Raw genomic sequence first — 16,880 nt, 5'->3', positions numbered from 1 at the left:
ATAGCCAAACAACACTTTCCTCCCCATAGTGGAGGAGAAAGCACCTTTTGGTGCTTCCCTTCCACTTTGGGAGAAATGTGGGTGGAGCCTCGTGTGTGGCGTGCAATGGCGCATGGCAAGCCCCATCGAAGCAACACATAAAAGAGGTAAAACAGGGCAAAAATGGCCCTTGTGAAGAGCTCCAAGGTTAAATCTCATCTTCCATCACATAGCACTCAGTTTGGTCACCTTCAGCTGATGGTAGCATCTCAGCATACAAACATTTAAAAGTAGATTTTGTAATATTGTTTGCTGAATGAAAGAATGGATTGTGATGGTTGCTGATTTAGGCCAAAAGGGCCAAATTCATATGATTCCCAAAGGATAGGCTATTGGACACTTTTTGAAACACCAGAAACTGTTCATAGCTTTGATTTTTTTTTAACAGTAAGTAATCTAACAATGTACAGGCAGTCCTCAAATTACAAACATCCTACTTACAAACTACTCTTAGTTAAGAATGGGTAAGACAACAGGAAGAGAGAGAGAGAGAAATCTATCCCTAGGAAAGGAAAATCACTCCAGAAAGACTTATGGGGGAAAGGTGTCTCCACTGAAACTGTATCACCAATCCTTGTTACACAACAAGCCACTTTTTTCAAAATCCAATTATCACAGGGACAGAAAGTGAGGTGAAATCTTCTGAACAGGGGCACAAATAGCTAAACAAACACCATAGAGATATTAACCCTTTGCTATGCTATCCAAAGATTATATAGATATATAAAGGTAAAGGTTTCCCCTGACATTAAGTCCAGTCATGTCTGACTCTAGGGGTTGGTGCTCATCTCCATTTCTAAGCCGAAAAGCCGGCGTTGTCCGTAGACGCCTCCAAGGTCATGTGGCTGGCATGACTGCATGGGGCGCCGTTACCTTCCCGCCGGAGTGGTACCTATTGATCTACTCACATTGGCATGTTTTCGAACTGCTAGGTTGGCAGAAGCTAGAACTAATAGCAGGCGCTCACTCCGCTCCCGAGGTTTGAACCTGGGACCTTTCGGTCTGCAAGTTCAGCAGCTCAGTGCTTTAACACACTGAGCCACCAGGGCTCCTATATAGATATATAGATATAGATATAGATATAGATGATATAGATGACATGGATATGGGCATGGACATGGACATGGACATGGACATGGACATGGACATGGACATGGACATGGACATGGACATGGACATGGACATAGACAGGCTGGTGTCATACTTAAAAATGTACCTTTTCCAACTTACATATAAATTCAATTTAAGAACAAACCTGCAGAACCTATTTTGTTCATAACTTGGGGATTGCCTGTAATAGTCTGCAGCCATAATAATTAGGAGGGCTAGTTGGCTCTTTAAAGATAGAATAATATTTTTTCTTCTTTTCAGAATGGGGGAATCAATGCCCTTCAGTGTAGCTCTTGTATGTCTATCTCCCTCTCTCTTTTCTTTTTTTCTGCATATTTATTTTTGATGGCATATTATTTTGACTGTAAATCAGTCTGTGATAAAATAGTAAAAAGAGAAGCCTTAAATACAGAGTACTGTATGTATAAACCACTGCTTATAAAAAATGCAGCTCCTGATCCCAAATGAGGTCACCTTTGCTCAGTTTTGGGGTCCTGAATATATGGCAGCACTAAAGGGTTTCTGAATGTCACCTGGTAGCTGTTTCAGGCATTTACAGATATCTGTTGTTTACAGGGCACTCTGCAGAAGATGCTTCAGCTATACTTTATAAAAAGGAAAATCAGCCTGTTCATCAAACCTTGCAAATGTTAATTTGTTATCAGTAAATGACTGATTTTTCTAAACTCATATACCTGGGGTCAAGTAAAACTTTCTCAGGTTGTGACTGGAAAAGTTTAAGAAGCTCTGGTATAAACCACAGTGAATTGTACCACACAATTGGTACAAGTAGAAAAATCCAAATAGGTAGCCATTTGAAGTAGTGGAAACAAAAAGCTTGTGGCTCATTCTAAAGCAATAAATTATTAGGATATAACTTTTGTGATCCACAGCCCCATTGAGGCAGCTGAAACGGCTCTGGTCCACAACAACATGACAAAATCAGGATCTCAAAAAGTTAATTTCAAAGTAGTACAAACCCTTTGGATACCTCAACCGATACTGGCCATGCTGGTTGGGGGAGCCTGGAAACTATTGTCCAAAACAAGAAACCTGCCCAAATTCGAGTGTGTGCGAGAGAAAGAGAAAAGGAGAGAAGGAGCTTGAAGGAGCTACAAGACTCTTTATAATTGGTGAACCTCTCACTTTTTGAAAAATGGGGCAGAACGTGACCCCAGGCACACCAACAAAGCTTCTGTTTATTCTTTCATCATAGCAGCAGAGCCGGGTACATTTGTCACTCATTCTTAAAAGCTTTGAGGCTGCCTTTGAGTTGAGTTCAGATTTCTTTACTTATGCACAGCCTAACAGCTTAGCTGGAGTCCTGTCATGCCCTCAACTGTGTATTCTTATGAAATGACAGTTCAAACGAAGACCCCCAACACCACCATACACACACACACCCCATCACTCATTTGGGCAGCCCTATCCTGAAACAAACTGTGTTATACAATGTACACTGCTTAGATCTCTCAGTTTTCTTGGCGAGGACAGAGCTGTGTCCCCGCTAGTCACACAATATCATGTTCCTAAGATGTTCACTTGTCAAAGAATAACTGTTTCCCTTGAGCCAACTCATGACATCAGTGACACTTGCCAGATATTATACCGCGGATCAAATGTGGCATTCAGAGCTGATGCCTTGTAGCTGTCTGGACACTTCATTTTGTGTATGTCGTAGACTTTACAGGCAGAGATTAGTTTCTTTGCCTCCTGTTGAAATGGTTCAAAAATAGCCATGTCACCAAACCCAAATAAAAATGAGTGACAGAAGAAAAGGTATTTGAAGTCCACACAATCCACTCTCAGGCTGTTAGAAAGAGAGAACGTAAAGGTGAAGGCAGCACATTTCCACACTAACTCCAGAAAGCCTGGTGGAAGAAGCTACTTCTGTATTTATTAAAGTAAGCCTTTACCTATTTCATAAAATATTGTGATCTTAATTTGGGATACACAGCACACTAAGTGAATATACTCTAATTTTAAAAAATACAGTTAATAATGCAATGTAATACTACCTATTGCATGTCATCCCCTCCTCTCATGTTGCTGCATTTTAATATAGCATTATTATTTTTTTAGATATTTAAGGTCAGTTGTTCTTAATGGTTTTTATATCTGTTTATTAATGTAGTGTTTCACTGGCTATTAAAATCATAGATTAACATATGGCATCTTATAATATGCCCCTAAATGTAATGTTTAATAAGAAAACAATTCTATGTCATATCCTTGTACTAACGACGTAGAAACTATTTATTTTATTTTAATTTAAAACATGTTTAATGCTAATGCTATGTTTACATACAATGGCTTCATTTTAATACTTTCCAAACCTAACCTTGAATGGAATTGCATTGATTATAGTTATCTTGATAGATATAGAACTGGCCTTTAAGCATGCTAATACCTTGCTTATAAGCCTTTATTGGGGAGTTTTAAAAAATACTAATGAAAATAAGACTAGTATACTCCAATGCATATCTACTAATACTTGAATCACTGAATTCAATGGGACTTGTGTATTTAGAATTAGGCTACAGTTATACCCATTTATTTGGGGATAAGTCAAATTGAATTTAGTATGGCTTGCATCTGCATACACACATAAAAGATCACACTATTAATGTGGCTTAAGACAAGTAGTCCCTAAAGTACTCAAGCAGTCTTGAAATCTTCTGGCCTTGAAGTTTTAGATACAAGTGGAGAAGGGCAGAAAATGAGATGCACACATAAAAAACACCACCTTTATATGAAATTTCAATACAGACATGATACCATGTGTTATGTTCAAAGGAAAATAGCTGCAGAGCTAGTGCAGACACTCAATGCTATGTTATACTTTAATTTACACTGAAAAATAACTCACCTAAATTTACATATAAATGCAAACACTTTTACAAATTAGCTTCCCTCAGGTGCAACTGAATTATTTTCAATGAATTGCTCGATGTCACTAGGAAAGCGAAACTGAATGAAACATACATAAATTAACTATAACTCTTGCCACTCTAGAATTCAGCAATATGAAGTTAAACTGAAGAAAGAACATTCAGCAGAATACTTTATTGACTGATTGATCAATTTATAGTTTATCTGTATTGTCTGCCAGCTCATAAGGGCTCATGAGGCAATGAACAATTTTTGTGTGTGTGTCAAGAACAACTTGAAAAACTGCAAGTCACTTCTGATGTGAGAAAAATGGCCTTTGGCAAGGACGTTGCCCAGGGGACGCCCAGATGTTTGATGTTTTACCAGTTTCTCTCATGTCCCTGCATGAACAAATGAAAGCCAATTAAAACAATCTTCTAATTAGCTTTCATTTGTTCATGCGAGGCATGAACATTTTTTTAAAAAAAAATTAAAATGCAATGGGCTATTGGAGTTTGGTTCCAGGACCTCTCATGGATACCAAAATCTGTGCATGTCCAAGTGCCCTGACATACAATGGAGTAGTAAAATACCATTCCTTATATAAAACTGCAAAAGTTTTGCTTTGGGGATTTTTTTTCAAGATGTATGGTTAAATCCAAGAATGTAGAATCCACGGATTCTGTATATATTTCAGATTTCAATATTAATGTCTAAAATATGTAGTATGATTTTACATAGGATTGTGATACATTAAAACAGTAAAGACAAGTATCACTTAAGTAAAAGAAACTTTAAATATTAAATACCAGTAACCACAAAAATATAATAAGGTGTAAACACTAAGCACTAAGTTAATCTGGGAATCTGCTATTGCAAATTGATTTTTTTAAAATTCCTAAATGCAGTCTGAAATCAATCCTAGTATCCACTCAAAACAGATAAAACAGCCATTTCAGACATTGAATGCCTTGCAGAAAAAGCACTTTTTTGGCTGCCCACTAGAAGCATAGTAGAGATGGAGCCAGCCCAACTTTCTTGGGTAACGAAGAGAGGAGATTGAATGAGAACCAGAGTGAGGATATCAAAAATGAAGTTTTAACTTGGCTGAAGAAGTTTAAATATTTGTATACTTTGGGATAAAAATAATTTTATGGCATCCAATAACCTTATAAAAAACTTTACTGGTTTAAAAAATGCTTCACATTAGCTATCCAAAGTCAAAACGATGATTCAAAAATAATCTTTGTTCCCCATAGAAGTGGCAAGGCGGGCACTGCACAAATAACATGAATATTCTTGGAAATGTTCATCAGAGAACCTTATAGCAGAAAGCAGGAATTTCAAGTGTGCGGTGGTGTTCTTCTTTCTTACATACACAAATATATAGTTCATAGGAATACCGACCTAAAGTGTCTAAGGAAATCATGGTGTATTCTCTGTTTTTAAAAGAAAAAAACCCCTGCAAAATCAAGTTCTCCATCAGATAGCAAACTCAGGCAGTAAGCACCAATAGTACTTACTGCCTGAGTAAGTACCACACTTGAAATTCCTGCTTTCTGCTATAAGGTTCTTTCTGCTATTTGCCAGAACAGGTAAAGGTAAAGCTTTTCCCCAACATCTAGTCCAGTCGTGTCCGACTCTGGGGGTTGGTGCTCATCTCCATTTCTAAGCTGAAGAGCCAGCGTTGTCTGTAGATGCCTCCAAGGTCATGTGGCCGGCATGACTGCATGGAGCGCTGTTAAACAGGCCTACTAAAAGGGAAACATTGAAATGGTTGGAATATATTCTTCAGAAGGGCTTTTTAAAAAAAGGATCCCCAGCCTCTGAAAACAGGTTAGTGATGTCTTAGGAAGCCCAGGTGATTGTTGTGTCTCCTCGAGATGGGCCAATAGTTCTGATAAATGACTAGTGAATTCTGTTTCTTGATTCACAAAGTTGTTCCCACTCCTGCATGAAGTCACATCCTAAATATACCACGGTTTCATCCATTCTTTTTCTCCTCGGCTTGAAGTGTGGTTAATTTTGGTGTGGGCAAAGTTTCCTTCCCTACCCATAATTCCCTCCCCGTGTATTTCTGCCACTATTCACATTCTTTGCTAGACACATTTAATTTTTAAAAATTGTCATAGACATATATCACTTTAGCACTATGATGGCAAAGAAAAAGAATGGAGAAGAAAAAAATATTCAATCTGCTAAGTGGAAAGGTAACGAGGGAAACAAAAACAAACCTTGATGGGAAAGGCCACTCCCTCATTCCAAACATTGATAAATTGTACCTCTTAAAAGGTACAGAAGGAATGAAGGCAATACAGACAGACTTGGGACTTTATCTTGGCTGCATCAAAAAGTCCCAGGGCAGAGGACAACCCTTATATCATGCTATGGGTTTAAAATGGTGACTAGTGTCAGGAATACATGACAAAATAGACCAAAAGAGGGGATACATTGTATGGATCATGGAGAAATGTATGGAAGAAGAAACATCTGGAAACTTTCTTCCCTTGAAGAAAGGGAACCCTTCTCTTGCACTAATATTTGCAATATTTACTGTACAAATAAAAAACATAATAAAAACCCACAAAATATTTAGAGAAGTGTTTTATTGCATTCAAAAACCTTTGGGTGACATTTCATACAAGAAATACTAGTAGTGTCTGATCTTATTCTGAAAGTTTTAAACAAATCTGTAAACTTAAGGGAAAGTTATTTTTATTAACTCAGAATGGTGAATTCATTCAAAATGGCACAAGTCTATTGAAGCCCCTTCCACACAGCTGAATAAAATCCCACATTTTCTGCTTTGAACTGGAATATATGGCAGTTCAAAGCAGATATTGTGGAATTTTCTGCCTTGATATTCTGGGTTATATGGCTATGTGGAAGGGCCCTTAATTTTAAAATGTCAAAGTAGAATGAAATCTTCTGTCAATTGCAAACAGGGATCTTGGAAAAATGTAACATTTTGAGGGCTGATTCTGTTTGGCAGTGGTCAAAACTGAGTTGCAAACTGTCCATGTACCCAAATGATTCTGTGAGAAGAGCAAGAAGACAACTATAATTTTGAGAGATCGGCTTTGGAGAATCAATATATTCTACTGTAATAGACTAACCTGGTTGAGTCATTATAGAACAACGTATGCTAATGTATGAGGCAGGCTATTCTGATTACCTCTAGTGAAACCTAGGAGGCCAGAATCCCAGGAGCAAGATGTAAAACTATTTCATCTTAATGCCCTTTTTTTTTCTTGCATTGCTCTAGCCAAGCAACTTATTTTTAAAGAAAGTCATATACAGTATTTTCACATTTCAATTATCAATGTAACAGAAGTTTCTTGTTTTGCCATTCAGGTAAAGGGGAGCCCACTGTTTTCTTAGAATATATATATATATTCCCTAAAAGATCACACATTAGATTTCCTTTCTGTGCATTCTCTTGCTTTCTTTCCAGAAAATGAAGAGATATACTGGCTCCAAACGCCATCATGTGGTAGTCCATGATGCCCATGGCTTGAAGAATTTCTGGGAGGAAATCATTGAAACACACAGCAAGAGAAAGCAAGTTGAAGATTCACGATTGACCAGAAGTGCTTTGAACAAGTAAGAGAAAGATTTTGTTGTTTTTATAGTAATTGCCACATCTATAAGCTGCTTAACAAAAGAAAATACTGTATCATGAAAGTATCAAGAGCTCGAAAAGGGATATTTCCAGTATTTTTGTTGACTGAACACTAAACAGAGCTCTCCACTGAATACCCCACTCTCTGCAGTTCAGCAGTGGGTGTTCCCTGCCTGAACTGCATTTCCATTTTGGTGATATTTGCAAGAAAAGGTTAAACAGACATCACTCAGCAATGCTTTATAGACTAGAGCAGTGGTTCTCAGCCTGTGGGCCCCCAGATGTCTTGGCCTTCAACTCCCAGAAATCTAACAGCAAGTAAACTGGCTGGGATTTCTGGGAGTTGTAGGTCAAAACACCTGGGGACCCGCAGGTTGAGACCACTGGACTAGAGGCTGTAGTTGCAATGCTTTAACTCATCTGCTTACTATTGGCCATGCTTTGAGTAGATGATGGGAGCTGCAGACAAAAACATCTGGAAGATGAAAAGTTTTCCGTCTCTTTTTATATACAAGCAGACCTTGTAAATGTTATTTGTTTAGATACCAAACTCCCTAGCTCAGTGGTTTCCAACTTGTGAGTTCCCAGGTCTTTTGGCTTACAAATCCCAGAAATCCCAGCCAGTTTACCTGCTGTTAAGATTTCTGGGAGTTGAAGGCCAAAACATCTGGAGACCCACAAGTTGAGAATCACTGCCCTAATAGCTAGCTTGGATGAATATACTTGATTGAGTATAAAATACCCTGTTCTAGTAACTAGATGATTAATTGACTGCCATGTTTGCTATAATAACCAAATACACCAGAATCTCTGTAATCCTTTCTCTCTCTTATGTCCAGAAAAAGTGAGTGATGCAAGAAAATAGACAGTAAGAAAGGGAAAGTTTCATCTTTTCCCTCTCATCTTATTTATTTATTTATTTATTTCCAGAATTTATACGCCTATTTCCACCTAAAGTTGGTACAATCCATTGTTTTTACCCCCATGGGTTTTCAGAGCCTTATTTATGAGGTTAACATGTTTCTGGAAGGCTGGCAGGATCTTTGGGTCAACAGATAAGCAGTCTTTGCCATTTTATCTATTCTCTGATGCCAATTCTCCCTTTTTGGGGCCAGTTTCAACACAAAGTAAAACTGTTGAAGCCAGAATACACCTACAAGTTAACACAGTTTGTCTGTTCAAGCACCCATCTCCCTTTACGTAGTTGGGAGACCTGTCTAGAAGTAGCATAACGGTACAGTAGTACTTGAAAAAGCTCATTTTCTCTAGGATGGTTTAAACATAAAAATGTGATCTGGAGAACTGAGGGTTTGAATGTATTAGTACCACATCATTAGATCTGCCCCATGACACATTTCAAGGCTAGAGAAAGCTTTGTACGGACATCTTCATCGGCAACAAAGTGTTTTCCCCTATTGTTGAGTATGGATGAGAACGGAGCTTAGTGAGAACACAAGCCATGATAGCTCATTACAAAACTATTGAACTCACTGTTACAGTATGAGAATAAGCTATGTTATAGATTTCAAAAATATATAGCCTTTCGTCAGACATGTCACCTGCTGCAAAATAACATCCAGCAGCTCCATTCAAACTAGACTTTAGAAAGCGCAAGCTCTTCAAAAGCACTGTATAATTCAAACAATGTGCCTTTATCTCGGTAGGATAGGTATGCTGACCTCACCGAATACTGAGCACTTGTCTAAAGCTGCTGAATTGAAGGCAAATATTCTCTTTGTGTTCCCTGGGCTGTTGTAGTTGACACGGAACACTTGGTCAAACTTTGAGTAGGGTTGTGGGGAGAGAGAGGGAGAGAGACAGAGCTTGTGCTTTGAATAAAAACATTCCCAACTGATTCCACTGAATTTTAAAATTCTTGAATAAGACCTCTTGAAAATGCCACTTTTGCTACAAGGCAGATCAGACTAAAAAAGTTAAACTACAATTTGTAATCTCAAGTGGAAACAAAATGAAAATGAACACATCTTTAAAAGGCCATTTTGGGGCTTATTGAAACATTAAAAGAGGCAGGGAACAATGGCCTGTAGCATATTGAGAGCTGTGGTGAGGTGACATTTAATTCTAGGCTAGAATGCTGAATGCTTTATTTTCACAATTCCAGTGGAAAGCTAATCTCGTAACAGAGTCATCCAGTAATGGCATCCAGAAGAACAATCCATCTCACTATACACACATTATGCCAGTGATGGGCAGCTCTGACAGATCTAGGAGTCAATTACATTATCTGTGATTTTCAGATGACCAGAATGATAAGAAATGAGGGAAAGAGAAGTGGTTAGCCATTTAGTTCTGTTTTTCAAAAACTTTGTTTTTAAAAGAATCTAGCAAAGGGTGCACCTACACTGTAGCATTAATGAAGCTTGACACTACTTTAACTGCCATGACTCAATGCTATGTAATTATGGAAGTTGTAGTCTAACAAGGCCTTTAGCTTTCCCAGCCAAAACGTGCTGGTGCCTCAGCAAACTCCCTAATATTAGGTCATGGTGGTTAAAATGGTGTCAAACTGCAACAATTCTACAATGTAGATGCACTCAAACTGACCAGGACACTCCATAGCCTATGTAAAAGTCAAATTACCCTCTTCTCATCCCAAGCATCTAGGGGAGGTAATTCGCTCATTTTTTTGACCATGGAAAGAGTAGTCAGAATAGGTTGGAGGCCACAACTTTCTTAAATATAGGGTACCTTTAATTCTTAATAGATTTGTTGTAATCACTGCTGAAAGAGTAGTGTGTATATTTCTAGAACTCCAGAATAGAGTGACAGTCTATTCTTGCAGAATTTTACCATAGCTACATATCCAAATGCACCTCTAGATAACTTTGAGTTCAGGGATCAATTTTCCAGATATTCTGGTTCCTAATGTCCATTGATAGCAGGTCATTTCCTCCATATTGGTCCTCTGGAAGTAATTTGGGAGCAATTCAATTCATTAAATCTTCCCCCTTTCCTAAGACATCTTTTGACCAGCTGACCGTACATTAAGAGCCCATCTAGACATATTGGGTGCTGCTGTATCAATGCACCATTGAACATTTGTTTTCTTAATTCAGGATGAATGTCTATCAGCCTCTTGACTTTTGTTTTGCCCTTGCAGTTCCACAAACAAATGTGGCTGGATCTGCAGACATCCTGTCATCTCCAATGTATGAGTTAGATGACTTTTCCTACAGCACTTCTGCTTCATCCAGAGAATACCCAAAGGAGCATGCAACATGTATCTCTGATGACACAGTGCCTATGGTCACAGATTTCCTTGATGTTATTTCTAGTGCCTGCATTATGCGACTTTTCCTACGAGGCAGCACTTTTGCTTCATCCCAGAGAATACCCAGAGGAGGAACAGCATGTATCTCTAATGACAGCATTTTCCCAGTTGTTTGACTCCGCAGGAATCTAGCAATGTCACCAGGTTTCACGCTGCTGATGAGTTATACCATTAGTATTCTCTCTGTATCTCAAGCCAGAAGGCCAGAGAAATACCTAGGCTCAATTAACACAAGACAAGTGTATTGGTGATGAAAGAAAAGGGACAGCATTGGTATCACTCAAAAGAGCTGAACATTTGGAAAATTTGGCTGGGGAGTCACTGATGAGAATGTTTGTTCCTTCTTCCCAGGCTCCGGTGCGAATGGGCTCAGAGACTGGAAGGTCGAATAAAGATGCTTCAGAAGACAAGCGAAAAGCCCAAAGTAGAGGGTAGCCTGCTGCCAATTGAAACTTTTCAGCCGATGCATAAAACAGCAGCCTGAAATCGTTGCTGAAATGAAAGAGGGCTTATCGTTCTCATGACTGAATCTAATTTTGATCTTGCACACACCGTTATGAATGTGAACAGAAATTCCAATGGCATCTAAGGTATAAATGAGCAGGGAAGAGAGATCAAACTCAGTTCATCCTTTACTTCAAAGTTCAGTATAGCTCAGATAATCACAAAATCGTTATGATTAAGAGTTCCAAGCTTATGGTTTCAACTAAAAGTATTGCTATGTCTCTGTTAGCTTATCACACTGATCAAGTGATAGCTTTATCATACTTACAAAGAAAATAATTCTTTATTGCCTATGTGATGATGATGATGATGACAATGATGGTGGTGATGGTGATGATAATGCTTGAATTTGCCTTATTTCCTTGTATCCCTGGAATCCCCTACCCCTCACCCCACAAACTGTGGGCTTCTTGAAGCTGAAGCACCTACAATTTTGAGAAGGTCCAGCATCTTCTTGCATAGCCTGTGTTGGAAATAACAAATGTTCCTTTAGAATTAGTTTTCTCCAAGTTGAATTGTCTACTACCAACCCTCATTTCAGTAAATCAATCTGTTAAGAAACATCTCAATTTTCCCCTTTAAAGTCTACAATTCTAAAGTTTCTCATTTTGCTTACTATTCACCCATTGGTCAACTATAAGGTGTGTATGAATTATAGCTTATGGGGGTGGTGACCGAGGATATGTTATGAGATTCTTTTTAAATATATATTTAAAATTAATTTGTAGCAGAACCTTGTGCTTTGCGGTGATATGTCGTACTACTCAGAAGTAAGTCTCATTGACTCCACCAAATTTACATCCATGTAAGTGTAATATGCACCCAGGTTAGGAAAGCTTTATGCTATGTTCCTATAGCTGTTTACCTCAGAGCAAGCCTCATTCAACATTCTTCTGAGTAGGCCTATGTAGCAGTGGTCCTCAACTGTGGGTCCCCAGATGTTTTGGCCTTCAACTCCCAGAAATCCTAACAGCTGGCAAACTGGCTGGGATTTCTGGGAATTGTAGGTCAAAATACCTGGGGACCACAGGTTGAGAACCACTGCTATATAGGATTGAAATGTAAGGCTGCATTCCTGAACATGTAAGAAATAAGCCCCATTTATTTTGCTAAACCATATTGCTATATTGCTAAACTGATTAGAAAAACCTCACCTCAACCCAGTGTTGTGTGATAGCATAATATAAAAGATAAATGGCAGTAGGTGACAAAGAGGAAAACTGAGCCCTTGAAAACATAGAAACTATTTGGGAGTGAAGAAGAAACTTATATTTTATGGTAATTTGTTGTATAGGGGTTTAGGAGGGAGTTGTATTATTGGGAACATATAAAGGAAATGTTATGTTTAAACTTCTTCATGGTGTTTCACCAGCTAAGATGTTACTGGGCTTTCATATTGTTCTTATTCGCAGAATATGCTATTTTAAAATAAGAGATGTGGTGTTTTGAAATGTAAGGTGCTGAATATGGTATCAGTACAGTTATACTTGATGCAAAGCCCATATTCATAGAACATAGCAATGGAAGATTGGTTAGTTGTGCAGGTTATGTAAGGAAGCAGAAGAACTTTGTGGGACTAGGGATAATAATAATAATAATAATAATAATAATAATAATTATTATTATTATTATTATTATTATTATTATTATTATTAAACTTTATTTGTACCCCGTTAGCATCTCCTGAAGGACTCGATGTGGCTTACAAAGGCCAAGGCCTCAACACACAATATAACAATACAAACAAAGGCAAATTAAAAGAATTAAAACAGCATAAACCACAAGCAATAACAATACTCTAGAACACAATAGAACTGGGCCAGGCCAGAGTAATGGGTACAAGATTAAAAGTGCTGATGTGACAGGTGATATATAAGGCTTATAGGGCAAGTGCAGAGTGCGATATGCGATCTTAATTCTAATAAAGTGCTTATGGGACTTGGTATTGGAGATTTCCTATTAATCTGGGAAGGCACATTGGAACAGCCAGGTCTTCAAGTTCTTTCTGAAGACTGCCAATGTAGGGGCCTGTCTGAGATCCTTGGGGAGGGTGTTCCAGAGTCGGGGACCCACCACGGAGAAGTCAGGCACCGGAGATCTGACCAGTAGGTATTACATAAAGACCTGTGAAAGGATAGAAATGAAAAGAAGGGTAGGCAGATAGGAAGCTGGCAGGCAGGCAGGCAGGCAGGCAGGCAGGAAGGAAGGAAGGAAGGAAGGAGTTTAGTCCTAAGAACAATGTGATTAACCCTGAATGTAAATGTTATTGAGACTGAAGAAGAGAAGTTACAAAAAGGATGAAATGTCACTTGATCACTAATCACTTGATAGGCCTCTAAATCATCAGAGAATAACAGACAACTGAATTTGCATCATCTGTAACACATCTGGTGAGCACAATTGTCTTGATATAACCGAAGAGTAAAGTGCCCCTCCAAAACTATCATTGGCAAGAACATCACAGATCTGTCATTTGGATATTATCTCAAATGTCATTGTTCTTTTGGGATGTACACCCCTCAGACTCAGAACTCCCCAGCCAGAAACACCAATGCGCTTAATGACAAAATGTTCTTCATTTAGTGATAGCCAGATTTAAGGCAGATAATTTTATGTTTTATTTATCATGTCAGAAGGGAATTGAGAATACAATTATAATGTATAAAAAAACCACAAACAAGGTTTAAAACTTGGCATTATACTACATTTCCTTTGACCAGAAGCTGACCATTTTGAGTACCTCTGGTGTTGCTGTAAGAAGGTCCTCTGTTGTGCATGTGGCAGGGCTCAGACTGCACTGTAGTAAGTGGTCTGTGGTTTGCTCTTCTCTACAATCACATGTCGTGGACACCATTTTATAACCCCATTTTGTAAGGTTGGCTCTGCATCTCGTGGTGCCAGAGCACAGTCTGTTCAGCGCCTTCCAAGTCACCCAGTCTTCTGTGTGCCCAGGAGGGAGTTTCTCCTCTGGTATCAGTCACTGATTGAGGTTCTGGGTTTTAACCTGCCAGTTTTGGACTCTTGGTTGCTGAGGTGTTCCTGTGAGTATCTCTGTAGAGCTTAGGAAGCTATTTCTTGATTTAAGGTATTGGTTTGCTGGGCTGGAGATGTCAATGCCTTGGTCCTTTCATTACAGACTGCTACGCACTTCCTGACAGATATCAGGTGGTGCAATACCAGTTAAACAGTATAATTTCTCCAGTGGTGTAGGGCACACACATCCTGTGATAACAGCATGCCTCAGGCAGAGAATGAATGGATGTGACTGCCATGTATTAGAAAAGATTATAACGAAAGCAGAAATCTCCAGGGCTATTCAAGGTTGTTTCAGTGTACATGATTCAGTATATTTTATCATCAAAGAGAAAAATACTGTTTTGACAAAGGTGTGGATTACATTAAAATTAGAGTCAAGAATGTCTGTGTAAGTGAGCAGAGAAATTAATGTTTGGCATAGAGACAGCAATGCAATTTATCAAAACATCCATGAAAAGCTATGTCGGATGCCGATTGCAATCCTGGATTAATTCATCCAGAGTGGCTGCATGAAAGACACATTTTTGTGGGACTTGTTTTCATCACCATCTTGGCAATGCACTTGAAAGCAATCAACAGAGTGATTAAGAAGAGTCTATATATGATTTTGTGCAACTATACTGTCTTCTTCTTTTAATAAAGTATGATGAGCAATATCAAATTTAGGCATTCTTGTTTTTTGCAAGAGGTTTGGACAAAAGTAATACAAAGAACTTTCCTTCCTAATGATTATGGATAGTGGTATTCACTAAAGACATGGGACATTTTATCAGTGGACACCTGTGGAGAAAGAGAATGTGTTTATCAGCTGTCATCAAGTATATTTTTATGAAGTCTCATCTATGCTGAGGGTCAAATGAAATGTCACATTCAATGTTCAGCTAGCTCCTCTGTCTATGAATTTTCTACATTTAAGTACAAGTGTCAGGCCTCAATTTTCTTTCTAACCTCAGGATGAGAGGAAATGTCTTGGGTGGAAACATAACTATTGCTAAACCATTTTGAAGATGTGTCCAGGGCAATTCTGTACCACAGATGCGTCAAGAAAAACAGAAGAACCTTCAGATTCTGGAAGAGAGATAATCGAGCAGAGCAACGGGAGTGAGGCACATGAAATGACAGAATGTCTATCACTTCCAAAGTGTGCAGGACATGTGTTTAAGGGGACCACATTTCCCCTTTGCTTTTAAATTTTCCTCCTGCTAGTTTCAAGAAAAAGGAATGACTAATCCAGAACTTGGAAATATTAGCATTCATGATCACCTGAACACCCCCTGGAAGCCAAGATAATTTAAGCCATATTATGAGAAGACATGACTCCCTAGAAATACAATAATACTTGGAAGGCAGTCGGAAAAGCGGAAGGTCACATTTCTGATGCTGTACATAGACTCAACCAAGGAATTCATGGCCCTGGTCCGTAAGAACTGATAGGGCTGTTGCTGACAGGGTGATTTGGAGGCCTCATGGGGTCACCATAAATCAAAGTTAACTTGAAGGCAGTTAAACAAGAAATAACTTTTCAGGGTTTAAAGCATCTCCATTTCAATGTTAAAATGAGGTTATTTCTTATTTAGAATAGCTGTACAAGGATATGCCTGCTTTGTGTTAAGTTAGGTTTGAGTAAAAAGGCTCATGTATCATGGATGAATGCAGACCACTGATTGCAGACAGATTCAGAACCTCTTGAGAGTAATCACTAGTCAAAAAGTCCCCCAAGAGCTGACTTTACAATTTAGATTTTAGAGTTGGCTGACAGATATGAAAAATTACTTATGCCGTAAACAGACAACCTACTGCTAAGAACACTGAAAAGTCTCGGGAGCATTATTTATTCTTGCAGCTACACAGAATGTATTTCATTATTAATTGGGCTCCTAATAGCATTCATTACAGGCAGTTGTGTGCCTGTAACTACTCTGTGAAGATCTAAATGCCACTCATTTCTAATCAAAAGGCAGCTCCAGAGATTTCTGAGGACCTGCATATTACAGACGAGTTCTTTTTTTCCAATACAAAAACAGCTTCTCATATATATTTATTTGTTCCAGTTCAGCATGATCAAAGGAAGTCACTCACTGCTTTTTGACAAATACTGGCATTTCACTATACTGTATAATCGCAATATCTGTAATACTGGTATCTACTGTTTCATTTATCCACCTCTGGCAAAATATGGACTTTCTAGGTTCTCCAGAACAACTCTGTTATGTTCTTGGTCCAAAAGGACTTCATTTCAATAGAGTTATCTAATTTGTATGGTTTCGCATATCCACGTACCTCCAGGAACGTGTCCCCTGTGGATAAAAGGGTTGTACTTTATTATTTGAGGTCACTGATCCACTGTCTGCAGGGTGAGGAGCAACCAAACAAGGGCACTTCTATGCTGGTTGAAATTCATTTACT

At 38.5% G+C, this 16,880-nt stretch overlaps 1 protein-coding gene across 1 annotated transcript; it reads left to right on the top strand.

Moving 5' to 3' along the window:
• The first annotated feature begins 2,129 nt into the window (after positions 1-2,129).
• Positions 2,130-15,135, top strand: LOC107982373 (protein FAM240C-like). The gene is made up of 3 exons (XM_062972091.1): positions 2,130-3,053; positions 7,475-7,623; positions 11,286-15,135. Exons 2-3 carry the CDS (start codon positions 7,478-7,480, stop codon positions 11,416-11,418), a joined length of 279 nt encoding a protein of 92 aa, XP_062828161.1. The 5' UTR covers positions 2,130-3,053; positions 7,475-7,477; the 3' UTR covers positions 11,419-15,135.
• Positions 15,136-16,880: the final 1,745 nt, after the last annotated feature.

This window comes from Anolis carolinensis, chromosome 2 (assembly GCF_035594765.1).
Source record: "Anolis carolinensis isolate JA03-04 chromosome 2, rAnoCar3.1.pri, whole genome shotgun sequence".
Taxonomy (NCBI): Eukaryota; Metazoa; Chordata; class Lepidosauria; order Squamata; family Dactyloidae; genus Anolis; species Anolis carolinensis.
This window is presented reverse-complemented; position numbering and strand designations above follow the sequence as displayed.

Excerpts from the sequence above, each read along its gene's own strand:
- LOC107982373 (XM_062972091.1), top strand. The coding sequence starts at position 7,478 with ATGAAGAGATATACTGGCTCCAAACGCCATCATGTGGTAGTCCATGAT. Across the intron at positions 7,624-11,285 it reads ACCAGAAGTGCTTTGAACAA|GCTCCGGTGCGAATGGGCTC; the intron begins GTAAGAGAAAGA and ends CCTTCTTCCCAG.